The 26,068-nt window shown below is 39.9% G+C and overlaps 1 protein-coding gene across 8 annotated transcripts in view; it reads right to left on the reverse strand.

Moving 5' to 3' along the window:
* The window catches only part of ARHGAP12 (Rho GTPase activating protein 12), an 83,808-nt gene that overhangs the window by 44,454 nt on the left and 13,286 nt on the right, over nt 1-26,068 (reverse strand). For 7 of the 8 annotated variants that reach the window (XM_075419663.1, XM_075419662.1, XM_075419660.1 and 4 more), the window contains one exon: nt 2,914-3,177. The exons of the other annotated variant lie outside the window; for it this stretch is intronic. In XM_075419663.1, the coding sequence (XP_075275778.1) occupies nt 2,914-3,177 (264 nt within the window). The remainder of the gene's footprint in view (nt 1-2,913; nt 3,178-26,068) is intronic. 8 annotated transcript variants of the gene reach the window in all.

A 26,068-nucleotide genomic window follows, 5' to 3' on the forward strand; every position in this document is an offset into this window, starting at 1 on the left:
GAATATATGAACATTCACAGATCTTATTTTTTACGTCACCTTGCCATTTTGTTACCTAATACAATACAAGCTGCTCTGAAGACAAACGAGTAGAGATATAACTAGCATTTAACCTTCCTGTATATGCTCTTTTATTACTAAATCTGAAGGGAATGACCATAACTAAAACTAGTGAATAAGGGCAACTTCATTATAATAAAATTAAATCTGGTTTTGATATTTATTAGGACATACTTGCTCTAAGTCTTCATAATCAGACAAAATTTGGGATATCCTATATTTCTCTGTAACTTCGGCTTGGATGTCAATCTTTACGCGAAGTATTTTAGTTCAAGTACTCAGAGGTCATAAATGAAAATGTGAATGTGAACAATGGAGTGTGAAGTACACTCCCAAATGCAGAAGGGGGGAGGGTGCAGCAGCTTCAAAATCAACACACAACTGCTGGAAAGCACACAAACATGACCTTGCAACATGTATCTCCCTAGACTCAAACTTTGATAACCCAGAGAGGACACAAATTACTTAAAGAACTTGTGCTACTGGAAATATAAACTTGTGTCTAGTTAAAAATTAATCAAAACATGCATCATCCATTGGTCTTACAAAGACTGAAAACTTGATCGATGTAACTGTCTGATGGCTCATCTGTGATACCTCAGGCATCACAAATGAACAGAAGGACTGAGCTGAACTAAGTTATAGGCAATAAAAAAAAAAAAAATTTAACCATGCAGTGAAGTCATGGTACAGAGGTACAAGTAAGAGTCAGAGGGATCATTTCCAGATGGGGAGGGAGAAAGAATTACTGGAAGTCCTTCCATGAAAAGAAGGAAGAATGATGGCAACAGAAAACCAGTTACCCTTACTACAAGGAGAGTTACTAGTCAAAAAAGCAACCACCTTATCCAGACTAAAAACAGAGTCCTATCCAGCAAAAGGACAGTCAGTGAGAAATTAATAGGCCATTGCGAGATACCAAACAGCCAGCCACAAACATTTCAGCAGTTTACCTGTTGCTGGCACTAGCTTGTGGCAAGAAAAATTGTGCAGGTGTCACAGCTGCTACAAAGGCCATTGCCAAAGGCAATCATGGTCCCTTTCACCTTTCTCTCCTGTTTCTGGCCCTGCTGTCCCCGAGGTAGACTGCTACAACAGGGCTTCCAGCAGTCTAAAATTTTTGAGCAGTCTACTATTAAATTTTAAAACTAAACATTGTAATAGGCTCAGGAAGAAATCCACCTGAACTATACATATTTGAAAAGGGTATATTAATGTGAAATATGTAGAACATTTCTTGATAAATGTTTGCTTTTTCTTTCCGTCTGGAAACTGATTAACCTCAGTACTGTTTGAACACAAGCACTATTTTAAGCATATTTAAATAGTAATATCCATCTCCCAGCTATTTCTTTGCTTTATCTGAACCACTGCAGTTCAGATAAACACACACCACTGTCTGGCTCTCCCTAGCAACTGGCTGCACAGAATGTATCTGCACCTCAAATATTAGCCCAGATCATCTTTTAACATAAATAGCTACATGGTAAGCTTCAACTCTCTTAAGCAAGGTCTGCAGCACAGCTTCACATAATGACAAAAATCCACTGAAATATCTAAAGAATACGTTTATGCATGAATGTAATCTAGCCAAAAGCTCCTACGGCTAACTGCCAAAAGCTGGGGTGGATTTCCTCCCCTCATCAGCATTTGCTACCCTTGGAACTGGACACTTGGTCCAAGGGAGAGCTTCTGGCATGGTAATTTTAATGGTCTTGCCTTCTGTTCTCTAGGATATCATTCACAGAATGAAGAAAAGGATTTTCTCAAAGTTAACACAATTTGACAACAAAATATAGCTCCTTTAACTGCCCTTTCTCCTAGTTTATTCTACAGCTGCCTAAGGCAGAAATCATTGACAAGTGTGCAGATTCAAATCTCCTAGGCAAATGATTAAATAAAATGCTGCAACAAGTTACCCACCTAAACTTGCTTTTTATATTCACTATGATTATTCCACCTCTAAGAACTCACAAATTAAATAAAATTCGAGTTTGAACAGTCACATATAACCCTTCAAAAAAATAAACATTTTAAAAGCATTGTAGACTATATAAAATTATTAAAAGTACGTATAAATCTAACCATGAAAATAAAAATCAATATATTTTAATTTGATAGAAGCTTCAATTATGGCAGTATTTTTGATGCGGGCGGAAGGTGCTGTGGAACTCCATTAAGTCTGGTTTTGACTCCAGAACTCTGGAATTCTCTACATCCATCTTTATCTCTAAATCCATCTCAATTCCTCTCTACTGAAATATTTTCCTTTATAGGAAAAACATCTCATTTAAATTTACTGCCATGGCATTAACCAAGCAGTAGCAAACACCTGTATAGCCCCATCTTTGTTTCACTGTGTATTTAACTGATATTGACAAAAAAAAATAATGCGCCTTGCCTCTTTCAATGCACCCCCATAAATTCTACTTCTAGAAGCGCTGTCACACTCTTCCTGCTTTCCCCTCTTCTTACCCAAAAATGTTCCCAATACACCGGGAAAGAGAACACACTCCATGTCAGAGAAGTTACAACAGTTGTCTCATTCTGTTATCATTTATAGTCATATTAGTTTCAAAATACCTTAGCTTTCTTTTACCTCTAAAAGAAAAGCTGCAATACATGCAGAGGGACTGTAAGGCATTTTTACCACTTACTGCTCTTGTACAAAGCTCATGTACACATTCTTACACATCGAAGGAACTGAAGAGCTAAATTTACCAAGACACATGACCGAAAAGACAAAACGAAGACCGTCCTTGACACCTTGAAACCCAGTGATACTGAATTCCGTAGCAAAACAGCATTTACATGCATTACAATCTCATTGCTCGTGATCTCGGAAGAAACTACCTCATGATCTGCATGGCTCTGAGAATCCCCTTTATTAATGCTTGCATCTCGGGCCCACCGCGGAGGTTTCCAGGTTCGCTCCTGTGATCCTCTGTTGTAGTAATAACAGCGTCCTGTTGTATCTTTATGGGTTTCCCATTCCCCATTTATTTGGACCGGAGCACTTGTAGGCAGTGGTGGAAGTGCAGACTGAGATATTTTCAGTTCTTGTAAATTAGCATAAACTGGTGAATCAGGCCTCCCTTGGCTTGGTGGAGTAGTTGGCTATTGAGAGAAAAAATGTATTGTTAAAGAGCAAACAAATTTTAGAATGCTCCCTTATAAATCAGAATATATTACAGCAGTGAAACAAACCAACAAACTCCCTTTTCTTTCTTGTTGAATATAAAAGCACAAAGGACAGCCACAAGATGCTGGGGCGTGAAAATGTCACATTGTTAACTATAAGGTAAATGTCACAAGCTATATTTATTTAATACTAAAAAAAATTTAGCATTTCTCCAGATGACAGCTGATAATTACATATCACAGTGGATTTGAAATACACTGGAATCAAAGTAATTATATGCTTGCCTTGTTGAAAAACTTCAGCTTTCCAGCTCAAGTATTGCTCCAGAAGTTAAAGTAGCATGATCTTGTTCAAAACAAAACGCAGCATTTCTAAGATGCCACTTGTTAGGCAAAGATGGTTCCCCAACCTTTCCCCCTCACTGCTAATACAGGTGATGGCAAATGTAACACAGGCCTTCTCAGCAAGATCTAAACACATAGCGCAGTTGGAAAGATGAGCACAGTGTTTTGACTAAGAAACTCTGGAGAACACCTGGATGGTTTACCTGCACACCTTTCCAAACAGATGCTTACTCAAAAATATTTTAGGTAATATCACTGCGTGTTCCAAATTACCACTCCCTTTTCACAGAAATTATGTGGATATTCTTTCCTATCCAACTAATTTTATTCACACAAGTAGAACAACAAATATCTACAAGAAAACAAAACTCTAATGAGAATTTCTCATTAATAGTTTGCTAGCACAAAGGTCAGCAGAAAGCATGGTTAAAAGTCCATGGCACTCACTGAAACCATGAGTACTTTCAAACAAGGCACCAAAGTGTTTAAGAAATGCTGTTAAAATTGAGCATCTGGAAGTGTATAACGCAAATATATAAAACACACCACGCAGAATGTAAGAGCATGTGTTTTTTCACAAGAGGTGTGATTATGAGATTGTGAAAACAGCTTGTTATTAAACCAAATGGAATAGTTTCCTGGTAATGCACTGCCATCTCTGTGTTTTAGGGCACATCATTTAGGCAAGGAACTATACCATTTACACCATCCCTTCCCTCTGCTCAGTTTTAACTCGGAAGCTTTGCTGGAGGCAAGTCCTTGTGCCTCTTGTTGCATCTTTCACAGGAAAAAAAATAACACACTGCATTACATAAAAGACCTTTTATAATGTACTTTTAGACACTAAAATCATAATCTGCTAATCTAAGCCACATCTAATCATAAATGATTGGTGTTTGCTCAAGCAAGACAGCATATCATACCACACAATCAGATATAAACTGATTGCACCACAGCTAGAACCAAATATGGGCAGTATCTACAACCAAAAGGGGAAACAGCTAGAGAGGAACTTAATGAGATTAAAACGGGCATGGACTTGTTTTGTGTGCCTTTAGCAGAGAAAACACAGCTCATTCGATCCAGCAAGTACAGTATGTTTAAGGCAAACCACAAGGCGCGGGGGGAATTGCAGTACTAGAAAAATCAGAGAGCCAAAACCAATTAGTATCCTCCTGTACCTAGTTCAGAGGAAAAACAAGTCTGTTACAAAACTTGATGAAGAGTAAAAGACTGGTTTTCTACTAAGTATCCAAGTCTCCCATCCCCCCACCTTTTTCTTTCACAGGGGCAGAATGGCTGCCTTCAGTAATGCTGCTCCCGAGAGCACTAACAGCATACAGAAGGCTATTATGAACAAAGCATCACCCCGCTGTCTTCAGGGACACACTCGACTCCCCGCATCCTGGGAGAGTAACCTGGACCAGCTCCCAGGTGCCGCTCACACCTCGCCGAGGCCGCCTCGCTCAAGAACAGGTTCTGCCCGGCTGCTGTGGTGGAGGGTCGAGCCTTGCACAACACCCCCGTCCCTGCAGCACCGCTCCTACGCGCCAGACAGTGAGAAGGCTCTGCTGGCTGGCCTGCATCTGCCAGTTGCATTTTTGTTTTAATTAAAACAATGAAGTGCCATTATTAAAAGAACAGTTCATAGAATCATAGAAGCATTAAAGTTGGAAAAGACCTCCAAGATCATGAAGTCCAACCATCAACCCAACACCACCACGCCTGCTAAACAATGTCCTGAAAGTTCTGCGTATTAATAAACGTTTTCCAAACAGAAAGCCTATGACATAGAATGCTTGATACAGTTCTTAGAACATTTTCTCAAGCAACACATAGGAATACGGCTCCGGGGTTTCACACTGAGGTTTTCAACACTTTCAGCATTATAACCAGAATAACTCCAGATGAAGCTGCAGCAAATGTTTGTGCTAAGCCAATACTGGAAGCTCACAGCCAACGCACTGCCACATAACTTGGGCAGCATACTAGTTAAGTTCAAAACAGTAACATGGTATGAAAGCGTAACAAAGAGTTTTCTTCCAAACGCTTAGTACTTCCAAACTCAATACACCAATTTCTGGTTTTCAAGGCAAAGCCAGAACTTCTGTCCTCAACAACAAACAAGACAGCTAATTGTCCTGCCAACCAAGCCTCCAGCCACTTCCACTGCCTGTTGCTCTCTCTTCCAACAGATTTTTCAGGGAGAACTGCAAGATTTTTGAGATACACCTCTAAGTTACTGCTTTCAGTGAAGCATAGTAAAAATGCAAAGCCATCAATCTAACTACAACACACAGCTTAGCTCACACATATGTCTCTGAGGGATACAACCTTCCTACCAGGAGCTATTTTAAATAACCACGTAGCATACACTAATACTTCCTCATACCTCGAGCCACCCAGTAAGGTATTTTGTTGTCTCTACAATAATGCTCAGTTCAACAGCACCCAGACTTATCAAGGCTAACTTTGCGAAGAATTTCTCATTTAATCGATGAGAAAGCAGCTTTTAGAAAGCTCAAAATTTCCTGAAGTTAACCCTGGTGTACTTTAGGAAGGCCAGTCCTCTCCCCGGACCCTGGGAAGCGGAGGCCTGCGGCGAGGCAGGTCCCACTGCACAGTCCTGCAGAGCTCCCACGCCCCGCACCGCCTTGCAGGTTCAGGGCAGATGACTGCTTTGAGTTCAAGACTGTATTCTGCAAAAATCTTTCATAGATTCAAGCAAAAAACATACTATTTTAAATGTATTCCTTTCATTTACCAAACCCATTACTCATCATCAATGTATAAATCCAAACAGATAAAGCACTACCTAGATCAAAATAGTTTCTGACCACTTCCATGGCTGTTTTCCCAAAACCAGACATAAGGGAAACAAATACGCACTAAATACTAAGCAGCTCTGCATGTACATGAGGACTTCCAGCCAAAACTTCATTCCCTGAGCTTTGGTTTTGCACTAACAAGCTCCAAATGCTCATAAACATGGAATTCAAACTACCGAAGGAGATGCCTTGTCTTCTCATTATCAGCATCACAAGAACATGTCCTTCAACATGCCCACGCACGCACACACAAAATGCCTTATACTCAAAACATTTCAACATTCATTTGCTGTTTGATATGGATTTCAGACTTTTTTGTGTTGCTTTCTCCTGCTAAGAACAGTGAAGGACTTTTGCTAGAAAAGTGATAAAGAAAAATTAGAAAGCAGAAATACTTCGACAATGTCACAACTTGAATGAAAACTGTACAGCCCTTTAAGCAGTATGACAATTTCATGAATAGAAGCACCTCTCCCTGATCTCAGCAATGCTCAGTATTCTAACACTTTAGAAGTCTGACATCTTTAAGTTGTCACATGGAGAAGTCTGCTAGCAGTAAATCCTTGCAAATTGATACGGAAGAGTTTTGTGCAGGCAGGACAAAGTCTCCAGGATCAACACGCAACATTCTTCAAATAAGGACTGTACACACAGCTTTTTTCAGACCATGGTTTTTACACAGACATAGTAGGAAGCAGATACATGCCTTTAAATAAAACAACCTGTTAATCATTTATGAATGAACAGTCAACATCTTCAACAAAGGCCGCAGATACACCATCAGGCCTCTGAACACTTGAACTCAGTGCAATGAAAAGCAAACTTACTATACTTCACAAGGTACTTTTCATTACCAAAATGCATATCAGCTTCTCAGAGGATCCCTTAAATTTTAATGTTATCGTATACAAATGGTTTTTTTTCAGATGGCAGTGTTTAAGCATTCAAAATTGAAGCAAACTTAAACAAAAAGGTTCAGTGCACTCCAGGGAAGACTGCAGTTCTGGGAGAAGCAAGGAATACAGATATCATCCCTATGCATCAACTAAAAATGCTTTTGGTTTATTTTCATGCAATGAGAACATACTGCATTGAGGATGCCAGCAATTAAAAGACAGAAAACAGTTTCCTTGAAACCAGCAATTATCTTTTTCCTGTTACAGCACTTAAATCCAAGACAAAAACTTGTAGAACGTAACAACTGCATAAAGAATGACTGCAACGCTAGCCTGCAATACACGACCTACCACATTTTCTCTCCTTTACAGACAAATTGCTTTAGCTGTGCCTCTGTTTGCAGCTTTTCTTCGTGTTATAAACTTGAAATTAAAGGCTTCCATTTCAGTAGCAACATTTGGATTGCTGAAGCTAGCTGCTAAAAGTGAAAAAAGAAAATTTTTAAAAAAGCAAATCTCATCTTATTCTTTCTAAAGCGACAAGCCACAGATCGCTCATGCGAAAGAGCAGCATTACACTGAAGTGAGGGAACAGCAGCTCTTTGCAGCAGCAAGCCAAAGAAAGGAGAACAGGCACATCCCACAGCATCCCGAGACAGGGAGCGAAACATCCCAGTTCCCTCAACAACTGAGCTTCTTGCCAAGGAATTGCCACTGTCCTTTTAGGAAGGTCTGGGACTTCAATACCAGCTTTATTCAACAGGAACAATATAAAAGAAATCTCAAAAACCCTACAGTTTCATTTTCACGAAGCGACAGCTTCAACTGGAATAATTAGCTCATCTCCTTCCTCTTTCTGCTCTTGGCTTATGTTTTCACAAACATCTTCTGGACCCTACTTTCTAACATTCAGGCATGTTCAAGGGCGATTTTTCAGCAAGTCCTCTACTACCTCTGAGGTGAAGACTGCAAACTAGTTTAACAAGACAAATTGAAATGGAAACCCAGTCAATTTTTTATATGCTAACCTTCTCCAACTTTAACTGGATAATTCACTCTAAGTTTAAGGAATGCATAAAAAGATGACAGTAAATATTATATGCCTGGTAACAGACAGCTATAAGTTTCAGACAAGCTATAGTAGTGCAAATATTATTTAACTGCACTGAAGTTCTCATGTTCAGTTGATTTGCCATTATAAAGTGATAAGAAAAAAACAAATGACATTGCAAAGCAATGCAGAATTAAAATCACCCCATACAAATCATTCAAATGTGTTTGCCTAGTAAAGGCCATTCAACAGTTAAATGTTTAAAGTGACCCATTTAAAAATGAAACAGATACACCTGAAGTAATTCTTTTTAAGTGGCTAGCCAATAACTTTCCATCAGAATGAGAACAGTAAAATAAAGCATCTGATATACTTTTGCCAATTCTATCTTTCAGTCAATTTTGCATCTTACTAACACTGAATTACAGGCTGAGATGCTACTTTCTTGTATTTCTGGAGATATTTACATGCAATTAATTTTAATATATCAATATTTGGTTTATGAAACTTCATTATGAAACAAAGAGTCTTCGTACATAGGACATAGTGTTCTGCCAGAATGCACTAGTGTTATTTTAGCCATTTAAGTTCCCTTCTGTTTTAGCTCTCCCATAACACACACAAAAAAAAAAATCCCAAAGTTGCCAAAAATAGAAGTCTTTATCTGGCAATATTGTAATGCCTTATCAATCAAAAAAATTAAAATCTAGATGTGTAGCAAAAAGCCTCTAAAGCTAAATACAATCCTTTTTCTTGGTATCCCAGAACTTACTTTAATTATTTCCACACTCATCAATTCATTAAACTGTACTGCAAAACTCCTGGAGCATAGAAAGCCAAGAGGTAGCTTCTTCCACCACATTCAGAAGCACTTTGGAAGAGACAAGGCCAGTGGCTGCAGCAGGAGGGCTCGCTGGTACGCCATGGCCTGCTACGGAGGGGAGCAGCTGGCTGTGGCTGAGTCCCAGCGACAACGCTCCCAGATCATCCATCGTAAGTCACCAATGAAATAAAAAAAAAAAAAAAAAAAAAATTGATGGAAAACCTTTTTTTCCCATTCACACTTCTGTAGAGCTCGTGACCATCTCAGTGAGCAAAACTATTACACATGAACTTATGAAGTTTCTAGCAATAAAAGGAAGTATATAATTGATCGAAGGATTGAAACAGTGATGTCAAATATTTTAAAACGGAAATAACATCTTACAATGGGATCCTTTGTAAAACATGCACAAAGATGACAGTGTTTACCGTACTTGTACTTCACCACTTGCACAATCTAGCTTCTCTCTACTATAAAAAAGCTTTTGTCCAAAGATACAGACAAAGCTGCTTTTCCTATAGTAGAGAATTTAAACACCATATGAAACACTTTACTTCATACATGCTTACACAGCAAGCTTAGCCCAATGAGGAACGAGTGGCCAAATTTAATAATGTTGAGAAGTCAGCCAGTAAATTTTTCACTCCTTTTTTACCCTGTCCACTTCACCATACAAAACACTAACACTTTCAAAAGGCAGAATGCAGTATCTGTAACCTCTTTCAGAAATTTAGCCAGCATCTTGAACAACCTGCACTTGCAACAATATTAGATTTACACATTTATTCTCCCTCTGCCTTCATGGAAATGGTATCATGTTGCTTCTGCAATAAGGATGTTTCAACAACACTAGGAGAAAACACCAACTTTATTCTGCATTTTAGTTCAACTGCTGTCAATTCTTGACCTCTGGGGAACCCACAGTACATGTCTGAATGAGATCTGTGAAGAATAAAGCTGTTGGGAATCATTTGTGTTGTCTCTCAATGATTATTTTCTATAAAAATTAAGACAGTACACTAAGAAAACACCAGGAAAGCCTAAACTTGCTTTCTCCAGCAGAAAACTGTTCTGTAATACACCAGCAGCTACTGCTTCTCAGAAGCGCAGTATCACAAGAGCACAAGTTCTTCAGTTGTTCTAGAAGTATCACAGCAGAATAATCCCTGAAAGTTTCAGGAGACTGGAGAGCCCTCGCTTCACAAGCAGTTTACTGTTTTAACTGATTTAGTGTGTAGCTGTACATCTCATTTGCCTCAGAGAGGTCAAAGTATTTATTTAAGACAGATTATTAGTATCTTTGTGGAACACTTCTACATTGCCACCATTACAGTACCATAGCAAATCTAAGAAGTTAGCTCCTATGAAATATAATGGGGGGGAGGGGGGGTTTAGAATGGTGTTATTTGGACTTATAACAGCTTAAAGGACAAGAAAAAGTTTCCATTCGTTTAAGTCACTTCAAACTGAATAGCAATTTTTTCTACACTTTACATTTTCAAAAGTACAGACCCCATAGCATTTAAGTACACTTTTGAGGGCTTACACAAAGCAGTGTAAAGCTGGGCATACATGGAAAGTGCAGATGGGAAAGTAAACATCACCTCTGATAAGATTGCCAAATTACTCAGAAGTTACTGAAGTTGTATTACTGGGCAAATTCAAAAGCCTAAAAGATAACTTGAGTACCATTTGATCAAACAAATGAAATCTACCTACCACCATGCAAGTGACCAAAAACCCATGACTCAGTAGAACAAAAATTGTAATATTTGACTTCTTGAAGGCAAGGAAAAAGCCAAAACCATTAAGAATTTAAAAACTATACACGTGTATATTAATGGCTCACTCTCCAAATATTAAAGTTTTTCCAAAAAAAAAAAGAGAGAAAAGAATAATTTGCAAGAGACAGTTGAAAAACACAGCAGTCATCAAATCTGTGTTCTGTCAGAAAGGGTATTTAATTCCAAACACTTGACAAGAAAATGCAGAACTCCCACACAATTTACAGCTGTTGTCCTTTCACTCTGCTGTAAAAGCAGATTTCACTTGTGTGAAACTCTGCTTCACTAAATGTTGCTTGTGGCAGCAAATTCTGCAAGCATTTGTTACACTAGTATTTCTTTGTTAGGTGTTAGAATAATTTCAAAATCTCTTCTTGAGCTTATAAACTGCAAGGCTTAAAAGTTCTTCATACCGTATGCAGCTGCAGAACATCATCAGTATTCAAACAGTATGAGCAATGCTAATGTATCAGCACACTGACTAGTACACTGGAAATGTGTTATGGGAATAAATTAAGGTGGTAAACCCCAGTGCGTAACACAGCTAACTGGCCCAGGAAGCAGCCATGGTATAGTATGAAATCAGATACTAGAATAATTTCTGTTGGCTTGCCTTACTAATATATTAATAAGAACATATTCTGTTGTACAACCAGTAAGCTCTATCCTTTCCTGAACATCCAGGCAGCTGTACTTCACACAATTTAATAGGCAGCTGCTACCCTCTATATCTGCTTCTCAGAGCTTTCCCTGAGTTTATTACTTGGGACTACTATTCCCAAGATACCGTGCTACTCATGTGCCCCACACTTCCTCTGGGCAGTTTCCTTGACTGCAATGTCCCACTTGGGAATAAACAAGCAACCCCTTCAGAAAACAGCCATTGTAGCTATTTATATTAACTTCCACAAACATCACATTAAAAACCTGAGAAACAAGTTTCAATACTGCCCAGTTTATAAACTGAGAGCAACATCTGAAAAGTATGTTCTAGGGATGGTGACTGGCTACACAATTTCAAAACCTATGATTTGAAGAACCACATTTTACGTACTGTCATACTAGCTCTACACCTCTACAACCAAAAATCAAATTATATACCCAAAGTCTAGAAAAATTATGACAAAACCTGTTCATCAAGTAATTTATTCATACTCTAACATAAAACAGACATAGGTTAGGGAAACACGAAGCTCAGGATGTAATTGCTCTTAGGTCTATACAAGTAAAGTCCCGATTGTTTCCACACTTCTAATTTCAGGCAAATTTTTCAACAGCTATCCTTCTTAACGTATCAGAATATCTACTATTAAAAAAATCCTTTTTGCTCTTTTTCCCTTTGGAAAAACTGGCTTGCTCATCTCAGCAGAAAGAGAAGCCAAGAGAAAAGTAATTTGCCATTTTAAATGAGTTACCCAAACTCCCCATGCACACAAGCAAAGAATTTCCTTTGTGCAGAAAGGCAGAAGCCACACTGACACTTCTGCTTATACCAGAAGTTCAGCAAATACTTTTGCTAATTCAGTTCATGTCACTAAATTAATGAAGTACACAGTTCAAAGGACCCAGCCAATAACTTGATGTTTAGAAAACAAGAAAACACACAAATTTATTTGTTTCAGAAAATAAAAGACTACTGATACCATTTTAAGATACAGCTAAGCTGGTCTACTGGCCACCCGCAACCCCATCTCCCTTCTCCCCCGTCCCCAGGATGCTGATGTGACCCTGCAGCACGCTGACAGAAGAAACTAGAAAGGCAGTAAATTAACCCCATTGAGACTTTAAAAACAAAAACCAACCAACCCACCCCACATTTAGACCCTGAAGGTGTTTCCAGGTCACTGCAAGGTCAGTCAGAGACGCCTTTGAAGTGTCTGGCAGACTTGGGAGACAGGAGAGCAGGACCTTCTCTTTCAGAACCTGTTAGCTCTTTAGCAGGTTTAGCTTCATTATTAAACCCCAACGGTGGCTGTGAGAAGGAGCTAGCTTTGAACATCTAAAACCGAATCAGTTAGAGACATAACAATAAGCAGAGTTGTCTGTTTCTGCCAGGGACAGGAAAAAAAAATAGCTACATTTAAAAAAAAAGTTACTTATGTACGGAGAGAAGCAAGGTGAAAGTAATAAAACACCTTGCAACAGCCTGATCAGGAAAACAGGGAACTTTCCTTGAAGGTTTCAGTGCAGGTTAATCAACAACTTTCAATAGCACTTTTGGTATTCTTGCTTCTCTCCCTCCACAGTGAGGAAAAACCACATTGGGGTTCTTCTCTATTTTTATTACTCTCAAGGTTTTGTATAACTTCACACACCTGTAACCCTCATCCTGAAAGGCAGCACATTCTCATCTGAAATAAGAAACAAATGGAGCAAGCTATTAAAAATGTACAGTAAGAAGCCGTTTTATTGTATAAGTACGCACAACTGAAATGGTGGGTTTAAGTCCTCATTTCTTCACAAGAAAAATCAACTGCCTGTAAGAATGAGCAATACAGCATCACAGTGATTGGAGTATTAAAGAACATACCTGAAGTCGAACAGGCCATGAAAGGAAGAAAGTACTCCAAGTAGCTCAGACAGAGAATAGCAAAGATTTTTAAGCTGAATAAGGACAGTTCTTCCTGTCACCCCAGAGCACAGAACACACTAGTAGTATGAATGATAACGGTGAAGAGAGAAATACAATTTTGCTCGCTAGCTTAAGTCCTCCACTTGGAGTAAAAAAATGATCCCTGAAGAAAGTGGATTTTTTTTAGTATTTTGAGAAAAACTACTTTAACATAAAATATAACACATGCAACACTTTACATATGCAATATAAAATAAAACATTTTCCTCACAGCCACCCAAGCCCTTCCAACCACAAGAAAAAGGGTATACTGATGGATGATGCACCTACGAGGTAAAACTTGACAATATGCTTTATGCATTAGGACTATTCCAGGCAACAGGTAAACCACATTAACTACAGAACAAGCACATCTAGAGAATTTGGCTGTTGCACAGACGAGGGCGAGCTGCGAGTCAGGCACTCACTGATCCTGGTGATGCTGAAGGATTTCCACCAGTCTGCGTGGACAAGACAAACAAATGCCTATCACTCTGCATCTAATATATTACCTTCCGGAATCAGAAAGAAAAAGGATACCTTTGGCACAGTTGTAATCAAATGAGACGGAAGGGAAAGTGTAGTGAAGCAAAGGAGTAATACACAGTCTTAGCTGCGCTGGACTGCTGTGTCTGTCAGTTTTTATTCTATTTTTCTCTAAGAAAAATAGAAACAGCACTTTATTCAGAGTGCTTATTGTCACTTCCTGAAAAATTTAGGAAAAGCCCGTATTTCTAATACTAATTTCTATTAGAAAAACCTGGGCCAAGTATGGTGGGAATATCTTAACCAATTTCAGAAAGAAAATATGCTATACTTTCCTCAACCCTGCAAACCTCTAGGGTATATCAATACTTAAGTTACAAACCAGAAGAGTTATAAAACATTCAGAAACATACAAAAAAGCCGAGGACAACTTTCTTCAACCTGTAGCAAAACCAATACAGATAACGCAAATAGTTTCCACCAGATCTAGTCTTGCTTCCAATTTCAGACATTCCCACAGATCCGAGAGATGAGTTTTGGAGAATCAAGAATCTCAGATTTCAGAAAAATATGGACAAGTCCCTATTCAATCAGTCACATCAACCTCATAGTGGCTCCTGTCCTGTTCCCTGAGGTGGTTAACCCAAAAAATTAGTAAGATAGCAGAAAAACAAACCAGACAGGAAAACATACACAATGCTATACTTTGTGGGATTAATATACAGATTTTTTCAGAGCAGGTAAATTCAACAATGGACAAACCCACTTACGTGTTCGGAGATGATCAAAAAGGCAGTGAAATCATCTCTAGACTAAAAAGCTTTCCAGCACAGAATTTAAGCCACCCAAAGCAGTATCCCGAGAGGTGCCAGACAACTGGAAATGCTTGTGCTTCAGTTATTCTTCCTTGACTATGACTTCTCACTTCACAGCCCTCAGAAATGGAGCTGGTAAGCCAATTCCCAGGTACAATTCACAAAAAAAACCCACCAAAATGTTCCGAGTTAGATGGCAACTGCCCCGTGGTTAACGAAGAGCAGTTCTACTGAGATCTGTGGCCATTTCCCCCGGTTCACTTTCACAGCTGCAGCACTGACAGGAAACTTTTGAGTCACTTGTCTTCCCTGAGAAGCTGCAAATAAGCAAATGATGAAACAAGTTGCATTTTGTAATACAAAATAGAAGTCTTGCAAACTCAGGGCTTTGAGGCTTTTGCTCGGCTTGTTTAAGCTTATGAGAAACTGCACTGCAATCCAAACTTCAACATTTATCCGTTCAGAAGCAGTTAGTTGTATTTTTTACAGTTCAGATATAATTTCAATGCGGTCATTAGGATAAAAGAAAACAACTGTGGATTGTATGCTACAGTAACTGAGAAAGAACCACAAAATAGCATCAGTGCATAAAGCCGACAGTATGTCTACCATATCTTCAATAACAGCATTGGTGAAGGGACTAAGGCAGTGTCACATGGTCTAGAAACCTGCTTTTTTATTAATAAGAGTGTATGCCAGAATATCCAAAGAATAACAACGAATGGGTTCCTCAACAACAGACTAAGCCTATCCCCAGAAGTTTGGCACAGCCGTCCACCCTCAAAAGCCAAAACTAAACCTGAGCATCTCCCCTCCTCCAGCAATCTTCCTCAAACATAACAGTTACAGGTTTCGCACAGAAAATTAGGGTATGGTGTTCACTGGTATATGTTACAAAACAGGTGTCAGAACAGGTTCTAATGGTCCTTTATGTTCTACATAAATCAAACCTCAACATTCAACTAAAAATTATGACAAAGAAACAAATGAACAAAACACTGAAAGTATCTCCACTGCCAGGGTAGTATGACTACTGTTGAACAGGCAGCCATATGGATTAGTGGGCAAGCACCATTAGAACAGGTTACAGGCTCACTCCACATAAAATCTACCCAATTTTAAAAAAGAAATCAGGTGCTTTGAGAATTAGCTTGTCATCACACCTTCAGTAATCAAATTAAAATACACATTTTGTTTTCTGATTCCTCAGATCTACTTAATAGGAAGCAGCTCCACTTCAGTACTTCCAACCGTAGACTGGTACAAAAAGTGGAACAAAGGAAGGTGATACAGCACAGCACGCCAGCCAAGTTCCCCATAACGTAGTTCAGGGTGTTATTTATTTCCAGCACCCGCTTTGGGGAGGGGGTGGGGGGGGTGTCTACTGAGGTGAAAACATTTATAGATTGGGCTGATAATTAACATGGTCAACAGAAATATTTCCTCTGTTTCACTGTAACTTTTTGTACAATTCTTGGTATAAATCAGACCACGAAATCACTACAGTTACCCCTGACTGTGGTATCGTTGAGTTCTTTGATAACTCCAAAAGAAAAGAAAAAAAAATTAGTCCACTACCTAACATTTAACATCCTAAGTTGAAATTTCTCACTTAAAGACTTGGAACTATCTGTTCAAACTAAAATGCTGTTTGCTGTAGAAGCCAACTGTATAAATAACAGGACACACACAAAAATCATATTCCAGCTTTCTGTGCTGATTTCATTCCTTCAGACAAGTATCAACAACTAACCATAATTAAATGTTTAACAGAAATCCTCCTGCTTGTTTGCAGGTCAAACAAAGTTTTCACAGGATGAAAGGCCTCTTACCAAGCTGAAACAAAGTACAGCCTTCCAGAAATATGGGGGGAAAGAAATAAAGTATTTTGATATTTCAAGTAACAGCTCTATCTCCATAGGCCTGCCATCACAGTTAGGTCAATCCAGACAGGGTCTGCTACAGATGCACTAATCATAAAGATGGCATCTGGTCTCCCCATATACGGTACTGCATCCAAACTAGGGCCAGTCTGACTATGAGCAGCACTGCTGGATTAGGACTGCAAAAACCTCTCTCAAACTCTCTGGCTCCAGGAGCAAGATAAAACTCTCAGATATAAGAGAGAAATGAGTGAACGCAGCTGTAAGTGAACCAGACACTGCAACAAAAATTGGAAGCTGCATTCTTCGTCACATCCCTGCCCACCATGCAGACCGTCCGGTACCAAGGCGGGAAGCGAGGAAATGCAGCGACCCTTCCCACTTCTCCCATCACAGAATCACAGAATAGTAGGGGTTGGAAGGGACCTCTGTGGGTCATCTAGTCCAACCCCCCTGCCAAAGCAGGGTCACCTACAGCAGGCCGCAGAGGACCTTGTCCAGACGGGTCTTGAATATCTCCAGAGAAGGAGACTCCACAACCTCCCTGGGCAGCCTGTTCCAGTGCTCCGTCACCCTCAGAGGGAAGAAGTTCTTCCTCATGTTCAGACGGAACTTCCTGTGCCTCAGTTTGTGCCCATTGCCCCTTGTCCTGTCTCTGGGCTCCACTGAGAAGAGCTTGGCCCCATCCTCCTGACACCCACCCTTCAGATATTTATAAGCATATATTAGGTCCCCTCGCAGCCTTCTCTTCTTCAGGCTGAACAAGCCCAGCTCCATCAGCCTCTCCTCGTAGGGGAGATGTTCCAGTCCCCTCATCATCCTTGTAGCCCTCCGCTGGACTCTCTCCAGTAGCTCCTCATCTTTCTTGAACTGGGGAGCCCAGAACTGGACACAGTACTCTAGATGAGGCCTCACTAGGGCAGAGTAGAGGGGAAGGAGAACCTCCCTCGACCTGCTGGCCACACTCTTCTTGATGCACCCCAGGATCCCATTGGCTTTCTTGGCAGCCAGGGCACACTGCTGGCTCATGGTTAACCTGTGGTCCACCAGGTCCCTCTCCACAGAGCTGCTCTCCAGCAGGTCCACCCCAAGCCTGTACTTAGGCATGGGGTTGTTCCTCCCCAGGTGCAGGACCCTGCATTTGGCTTTGTTGAACCTCATCAGGTTCCTCTCTGCCCAACTTTCCAGCCTATCCAGATAACGCTGAATGGCAGCACAGCCTTCTGGTGTATCTACCACACCTCCCAGTTTGGTGTCATCAGCAAACTTGCTGAGGGTACATTCTAACTCTTCATCCAGGTCGTTGATGAAGAAGTTAAACAAGGCTGGGCCCAGTACTGACCCCTGAGGGACACCACTGGTTACCAGCCTCCAACTAGACTCAGAGCCGCTGGTGACAACCCTCTGAGTTCTGCCATTCAGCCAGTTCTCAATCCACTTCACTGACCACTCATCCAGCCCACACTTCCTCAGCTTCCCTAGGAGGATATCATGGGAGACTGTGTCGAAAGCCTTGCTGAAGTCAAGGTAGACAACATCCACAGCTCTCCCTTCGTCTACCCAGCCAGTCATGTCATCGTAGAAAGCTATCAGATTGGTCAGGCATGATTTCCCTTGGTGAATCCATGCTGACCACTCCTGATAACCTTCTTTTCTTCCACTTGCTTGGTGATGGCCTCCAGGATAAGCTGCTCCATCACCTTTCCCGGGATGCAGGTGAGGCTGACCGGCCTGTAGTTCCCTGGGTCCTCCTTCTTGCCCTTTTTGAAGATTGGAGTGACATTGGCCTTTCTCCAGTCCTCGGGCACCTCTCCTGTCCTCCAGGACCTCTCAAAGATGATGGAGAGTGGCTCAGCAATGACATCCACCATCATTCTAAGACAAATTCACAAATTATTAAAAGAAGTAAAATAAACTGACATAATTGAACTGGCTTTCTGCAACGCAACACCATCTTCCACTGCTGACAACTAAACATGAAAATTGTCCCAATCCCTACATATCAGAAACTCATTACAGTTTATCAGTAAAATGAAGAAGTTATTAAACTGCCACAAAAAAAAAAAAAGTACTGCCTCTAAAGCAAAAGGCAGAGAAGAAGAAGAAAACGCCCAATTCCGGTATCTGGCACTAGCCCTCTCCAAAACTTACTTCTGGTGGTCTGTGTGAAAGAGGCCACACTACCCCCCCCCCCCCCCCCCCCCCCCAATGTGTACCACAGATTACAAAGCACATCCCAGAATACGGGGGGGAGGGGGGGGGGTGTTGTGACTTAAAAAGAAAAAAAACCAAACACATAAAAACCACGACACCACACTCACAGAAGTTGGTGATTTTTTTAACTGAAGAAAGATTTACAAAGTCTTCTGACAAGTACACGACTATGACAAAATTAACAGAGTACGTTAAAAAGGACTAATTACACAGATGTTTTTGTTGCTAGGATTCTACTTTACATAATACATTAGAATTTAAAATTATGTCAAAAGCTTTCGTGTAAAAAAACTTTTATTAGGAAAAGACACAAATAAGTTCCCAGCACTTAGTACACAGGAATGCGTTTATGGTAGTCATTATACAGCGTGAGGGAGTTTAGAAAATGTTGTCAATCTCCATTAAGAGGAATGTTATGCTACTTAAAATTACCAAAACATTCCAGGCTTTTTTGACTATCCTATGCAATAAAGCAAACCTATTAGCAGTACGTTATAGCTGAGACGGCAAGAATTTGCTAATAGTTTCATGCTGATCAAGCAACACGCAGTAAGCAGTGCCCTGCCGCTCACGACAGCAAACATGGCCCTCCCCCATGCTGCTGAATTATAACTCCAGGCTCAGCATCCGACGGATCAGCTGCAGCCACCAGGCTTTAGAGAACATTCTCATTGAAACTGCAAGTATAATAAAGTATTGCACCACTATCTGCCAAGCCACTGGAGAAAAAAAATGCTTAAGGATATGTACTCATTAAGAATCTCTACGCTAAAGTATACAGCACATAAAGCTGTTCTTGAAAGTTGACAGAGAGCAGCTGTTCAGCTGCATAAAACACAGGTTGAATGGAAGCTGAACTTTCTGGGAGTCTCCAAGAAAAATATATACTAGGGTAAAGGGCATGCCAATTTTCTACTACAGTCATCAGTAAATGATGTACCTTTAGATGTCTGTTGCATTTGTTTGATGATTTAGCTGAAGCAGAGCATCACAACCAAGTGACATATAAAGCATTACTTTTTCTGAAACAACAGTAATTTGCCATCAATAAAGCAGACAGAAAAACATGTGTATTTAAAATTGTTGTATACAAGACTACTTTGCCATTGACTCCTATGCTGTTTTCTAGAGACATTTCCATTGAGCTCATCTAAAAAAAGGTGATTTACGGCAACTGCAGGCATCGTAGGAGCTCCAGGTTCCAGGTGCCACGAGGGTCTGTAAAGCAACAGCACTGCAAGCTGACCAGCCAGCTGCCCAGAGAGCTTTCTGCAACGCCGCTGACCATACATACAGCTTATTCCGCTTGATGACTGCTAAGACTTCGCTGTTCAGCCACATCTAGTACAACAGCTATTTATCGAACATATATAATTTATACATGTTCCTTTTCCGAGTTAAGTAAAGGTGGCCCGTCCACCTGGTGTCAAAATTGGTAAATTTTGTCAAACAGTGGCTCTGACGGCCACGGGGTCTCTCAAGTCCAATATTAAAAATATTAAGCTTACTGGGAAACTTTAGATACCTGAATAGGCTTTAGGCTAACGTTACTCCAAACGCTTCTTCACGAGAGCGGCAACTGAGTATATAGGGCGATTAGCTGTATCTTCGAAATAACACCTACTGGAAGTGGTAATAGCTGTGCTTTTTAGATTGCCATTGAAATGGGGGGTTAGAGGATGGGCAAACAGTCTGGCATGGCAACAGTACAGCAATCGCAACAAAAGCTGCAATGAAGCCTCGAGGTATGACAAGCCTTGCAGCCACCATTCCTCTCGGAGAAACGCAGGACGAGAGTTACAGGAAGATGTTAAACTGTTAAACTCTGCTAAGAGCACATGTGCGTACTCGACATTTTAGCATACAGAACCATCTATCTTGAGCAGAAACTGAAGTTTTACGTCACCTTTCATAGAATGCTTTGGGTTGGAAGGGACCACTAGAGGTCATCTAGCCGAACCCCCCTGCAGTGAGCAGGGACATCTTCACCCAGACCAGGTTGCTCAGAGCCCCGTCCAACCTGGCCTTGAATGTTTCCAGGGATGGGACCTCCACTACCTCTCTGGGCAACTTGTGCCAGTGTTTTACCACCCTCATGGCAAAAAATTTCTTCCTGCTATCTAATCTCAAGGCAGTGCAGAGCTTTTGGCCATACTGGCACACCATAACAAAATGGATCTAGTAGTAGCAAAAACTACAAATATCAACTAAAAAAAGTAGTTCATCATAAAGCACACATCTATTGAGATGCTTAGCATAATAAATTAATAATAAAAGATCCCCTAACTTGAAAAGGATTTGGAATGAGCAGCTGTTTGATACATTTTTGATAGCTTGTTTCCACAGGTGTCTTTCTCCTCACAAACCTTCCCTCAAGCATTACTGAAGCTTACAGATGACACAAAGCCCATTTTCACACACCATTCATCATTTTTCACATATGTAAACACAGCTTCAACTAACAAGTAATCTATCAAATGGTTAAATTAAAATTACATTCCAAGCTTATTTATTTAGCTCAATATTAAAATAGATTACCTAAAATTTCATTATTTTAACATCAAAACTCATTTTCACCTGGCAGGTTTGAACCAATGGTGAAAAGGTTAGAGACTCTCCTGTCTTCAAAAAGCACCAGTCCCTGTGGATTATCCTTTACTAAATCTGCATTCAGATCCAGTATTCTCTCATTTGCTGTGTAACACTGAATATAATTAGTGGGTTCCACGACAGACAGCAAGATATTTTACAAGGTGCAAGACAAAGTCACCATACAACAACTTAGAGCAGAGACTGCAATTTAATTTTTCAAAGGAGTCTTTGGTATTTTAGGATACTGCATTTCTTTGACATCTTTATTGTCTCCCAGTACCTTGGAATGGGACATTCACCAACCAGCCTGAAGCAAACAAACCTCCAGGCAAAAAGCAGAAGAGGGAAAAAAATATTTGGAATTAAAATCAATATATTTATTGCTTTCCCAATACTTTAGATGTGTTTTGTGCTTAAAACCTCTCTGACCAGGAAAAATACTTATGATTTGGGCACTTCTGGAAATGAAGTTCACAGCTGGGAAAGCATTTTAAAACTAAATTCCCATTACAAGTTGGGCTCTTAACAGGACCAGAAGGTGGCTGTTTATGTATTGTCACCTCCAGTATGCATACCCACTCAGCTGTTCGGTTTGCACATTAAAGTTTCCAAATAAACCATAAAAATCCCACATATACTAGCATCCATCATTTATACTGGAGGCAAAAGAGATATGAAGAGTTAAGACAAAATGTCACAAGTCCTTCTAAATTCAGAAGACACTGCCTCCACAATGTACATGCTCCAGCACACAAAGTTTGAGGGGGTTTGAGAGGCCCTAACAAAACTCATGTATTTTAGGTGACTTAAGACAAAGAATATCTACTATTACATCATGCATAACATTTTTTTCTGGTAATGAAGGATAAAGTAGAAAGCCAAGCCTCATGCCAGACAAGACATACAGAAAACAGTTTAAGTCAAGACTTTAGTTTAAAATTCTGCCTTAAAAGACACAATAGGATGAACAAAATAAGTGTTAGTAGTTGGCACGTTTATATAAGAGTTAGTTCAAAATTTGAGCAAAGTAGGAACATTTCCTTTAATAGCTGCTTAAGACCACACCAAAACACCTGTAAAATAGCTTCTAAGCTATTTTTTAGTTCCTAATTTTTAACTGAGCTAGAATAGGCTACAATCACTCCAATCTTAACATCATGATTCCGCTGTGCAAAAGTGTTCCGAATAGTAGGATGAATGTTTTTAGGAATACATCCAACCCACAGTGCCCAATTTCAAAAAGTTAGAGAGTTTTTAAGGCCACTTCTGAGGGTATTTTTAAACGCTAAAGGCAAGTAAACAATTGTACTGTTAAGTACTATCTCAAAACCCCCGAAATGCTCGGCAACAGGCTACACGTACTACCTACAACAGAACTAAGCAAAGCAATACAATTCTCATGGGAATCTCAACCAGGTTGCACCTTTTATTCCCCCACAACAACTAAAAATAGACATATTTGTCCCTTTTGACTGTATTTCTGTTTCTCTTTACTTGCAGACAGTTTGTTGGCACCCAGCTTCAGGGCAGAAAGAACGAAACACTCAGCCATGCACTTCTGCACTCTTTCTTCCCCTTTATTTTCCTTACACTAGCAAAAATTTCTTTCATGTTTAAGAATAGCTATTGCTGCAATTCAGTATCCAGAGTAAATAAGTATGCATTTGTCACTTTTGTGTTTTAACATTAAGACAGATGTTAAAATAAAATAAATCTTCAACTACCATTTTAACTCAATAAAATTATACATTAAACCAGCATTTTTTCAGATAACAGTTAAGAGGATATAAAAAGATTTAGTATTTGTGGAATTTTATTTACTTTACAACAGTTCTGAGGCTGCACTCAAGCCCAGATCCAACCATACCAAGGACAAGACAGCAGCCTGGTCCTCAGGGCTCAAATCACAGTTCAACCTAATCCATGGTGAAGCCAAGCAGCAGTCTCTGGGCAGACAGTAAGGAGGCACTGCGAGAAGGTGAAGTGAGAGCAGGGTAAGTGTACGGAACTCCTGAGACCACCTATGGACACTGTATTTAAATACAGCCCTTCAAGCTACAGTGAAAAACTGTCCTCAGAAAATCAACTGCAGAGAAAGAAATTGTCAAAGTAACATCATCTTACCCCACAACGTTCTCTTTATTTGTGTTCATAAACAGCACGCCAAAGACAGGTGGCAGCTAGAAAGCAGTCTAACTGCCCTCACAAATGCTGTACAGGGTATCATCACATTAAGTCTGGACGGAATCTGCTGAGGCTTTAGAGATTCACAACACAAGAAAAGAATAAAAGAGTTTAGAGCTAGGTTTTAGCAAAGCACTTGGGATTTGAGTTTTTCTGGTTTTCCAGAAGAGAAGATAAAAATATGGAGCACAAGCACATAACCAATTTTGCTCAATTGAAGGTTACAATACCAACTTCTGAACCAGGAAAAAGCAGAAAGGGATGCAAAACACTTTTTACATATACAGTTAACTGAAAAGTAAACAAACTTCAAGGTAAATTTACACCTCCGTGCATCACAACCCACCACCTGCTAGAGAATCAGAGAACCGCGAGTGAGCGATGAGCAAAGGGTCAGAAGTACCTTGCTGTGGGACAGCAGGGCCACGGCCAGGGCCACAGCTCCTCCTCCCCGAGAGCTCAGGCTCCAGCTCCCCGCAAGAGCAAGGCAGCCACGGAGCCCAGCTGTGGAAGCATGCCTGGGTGGAAGCCATGAAGTCCTCCGGCACAGCCTGGGGGCCTGAGCACTAAGGAGTCACACACATTACAGTAGGAAAAGTACAGGGCCTGCGGGGCAGCATGAAGTTGCCATTAAAAGATAGAGTGCAGCACCTGGGAAGGAGTGTAAGAACAACATCACAGCCAGGACAAATGGACTTCTTTGGAGGACTTAAAACACACAAAAAAACCCCAAAACAAACAAAAAGACAATACTGATGAGTACATCTCATGAAATTTTTGTTAAGGAGTTTAAAGTTGCTAGTTGCATTGTGAAGTGCAAATCATGATTAAAGTGCTATCGAGAAACAGAACAGTGGCCCCTGATTTTTTATAATTTTTATATCTATAATAATATCTATAGAATATATGTATATACATACACACACATATATTCCCCTGTGTCTAAAGCACAATGCATTTATGCATGCCAGTCATTTATTAGCTCTTCGAACTGGATGCAGGTAACCAGTAATTGTGCCAAGTCTCTTGACAGATCATCAGCGCAGGCAGGAAAGCATCTTTATTCAATTTCAACAGGAAAAGCAGTCAAATCAAAGTCGCTCAAGAGCATCACGTTTAGTGTTACAACACTTTTACCACAGGATAAAGCTTCTTCTAAATACTTAAAGAACAAACAATCGTTATGTGCAACATGGTATAAAGTTTCTGTTGTAACATGAATCATTTCTAAACAATATCCTGGCAAACTATCAAGATGTCTGGAGAAGAAATGTGTATACAACACCAGTAGATATGCTGAACAACCAGTTGAGAGCCCAGAAAGTTTCCTAACAGTATTTTTGTTTTTATCAGACATATTTATTAGAATATTTCTTTACATTAGCACATTTGTCACAGAAGTCCATCACATCAATGACAACAATAAGGTAAGTGTGTCCAGATCTCCATCACATTTGCCGATTTTGCACTAGACTACTTATGACTATTCAAGGTGCAATAAAGAAGTATGTATGGGCTATTAACATACTTGGATCACAACAACACTTAAGCCAGCACGATTCCACCTCAGTGCTGTACTGGCAATAAATATTTGTAGAGCCAGGTGGTGACTAGAGCAGCAAAGTGATTTAACCTAATGATAATCCATGAAAGCAAGGCATGCTAGACACCACCAGAAAAACATACATAAAACTCTGCTCTTCAACACTACATTTAAGCAGAACACAGAGAAGCTACTTAATTTAACTGGACGACGCGAAGATCATCCAGAAGCCCCAGGCAAACCATTAAAAAAAAGGGGAACAATTAAAACTATGTTAATTAAAATCAAAAACGTAATGCATAATTTCAGATTTAAGATAGGAGCCGGTAAGTTCTAATCATGAATTTGATTACAAACAGAAGTTGAAGCCAGATAATGTAGCTTCAAAGCCCAACATAAGCAGTAAGCTCGATTCATTCAGACAGCTCAACCTTTTGCTTTCATTTACAAAACCTTTATCAGACGGGGAACTAGAATTAATTGAAATACAGATTCCAAACACCTAAGCCAGTCTTCGGAGCATCATTGCACACAAGTTCTGTCTTTGCCAAAAGAGTTTACATAAGGAAAGACAGGACAAGCAGATAAAAAAAGCACTGTTGAAAGAGGCAGAAAAAAACCCAAACCACAGAATTAATGTTGCTTTACTTCTCAACAATCTCTCAGCCACTTCAGCATCAATAATTACAATACCAAGTTAAAAATCAGGAGTCCTCTGTATGCAGTACTAAATGTGCACCCACTAACATTCCAGTTTTTGCAAAGCCTTCACACAGGAACTATTCCATGTCTCTACTCATACTTTTCTCCTC

The sequence above is a fragment of the Opisthocomus hoazin genome, chromosome 4 (assembly GCF_030867145.1).
Source record: "Opisthocomus hoazin isolate bOpiHoa1 chromosome 4, bOpiHoa1.hap1, whole genome shotgun sequence".
Lineage (NCBI taxonomy): Eukaryota > Metazoa > Chordata > Aves > Opisthocomiformes > Opisthocomidae > Opisthocomus > Opisthocomus hoazin.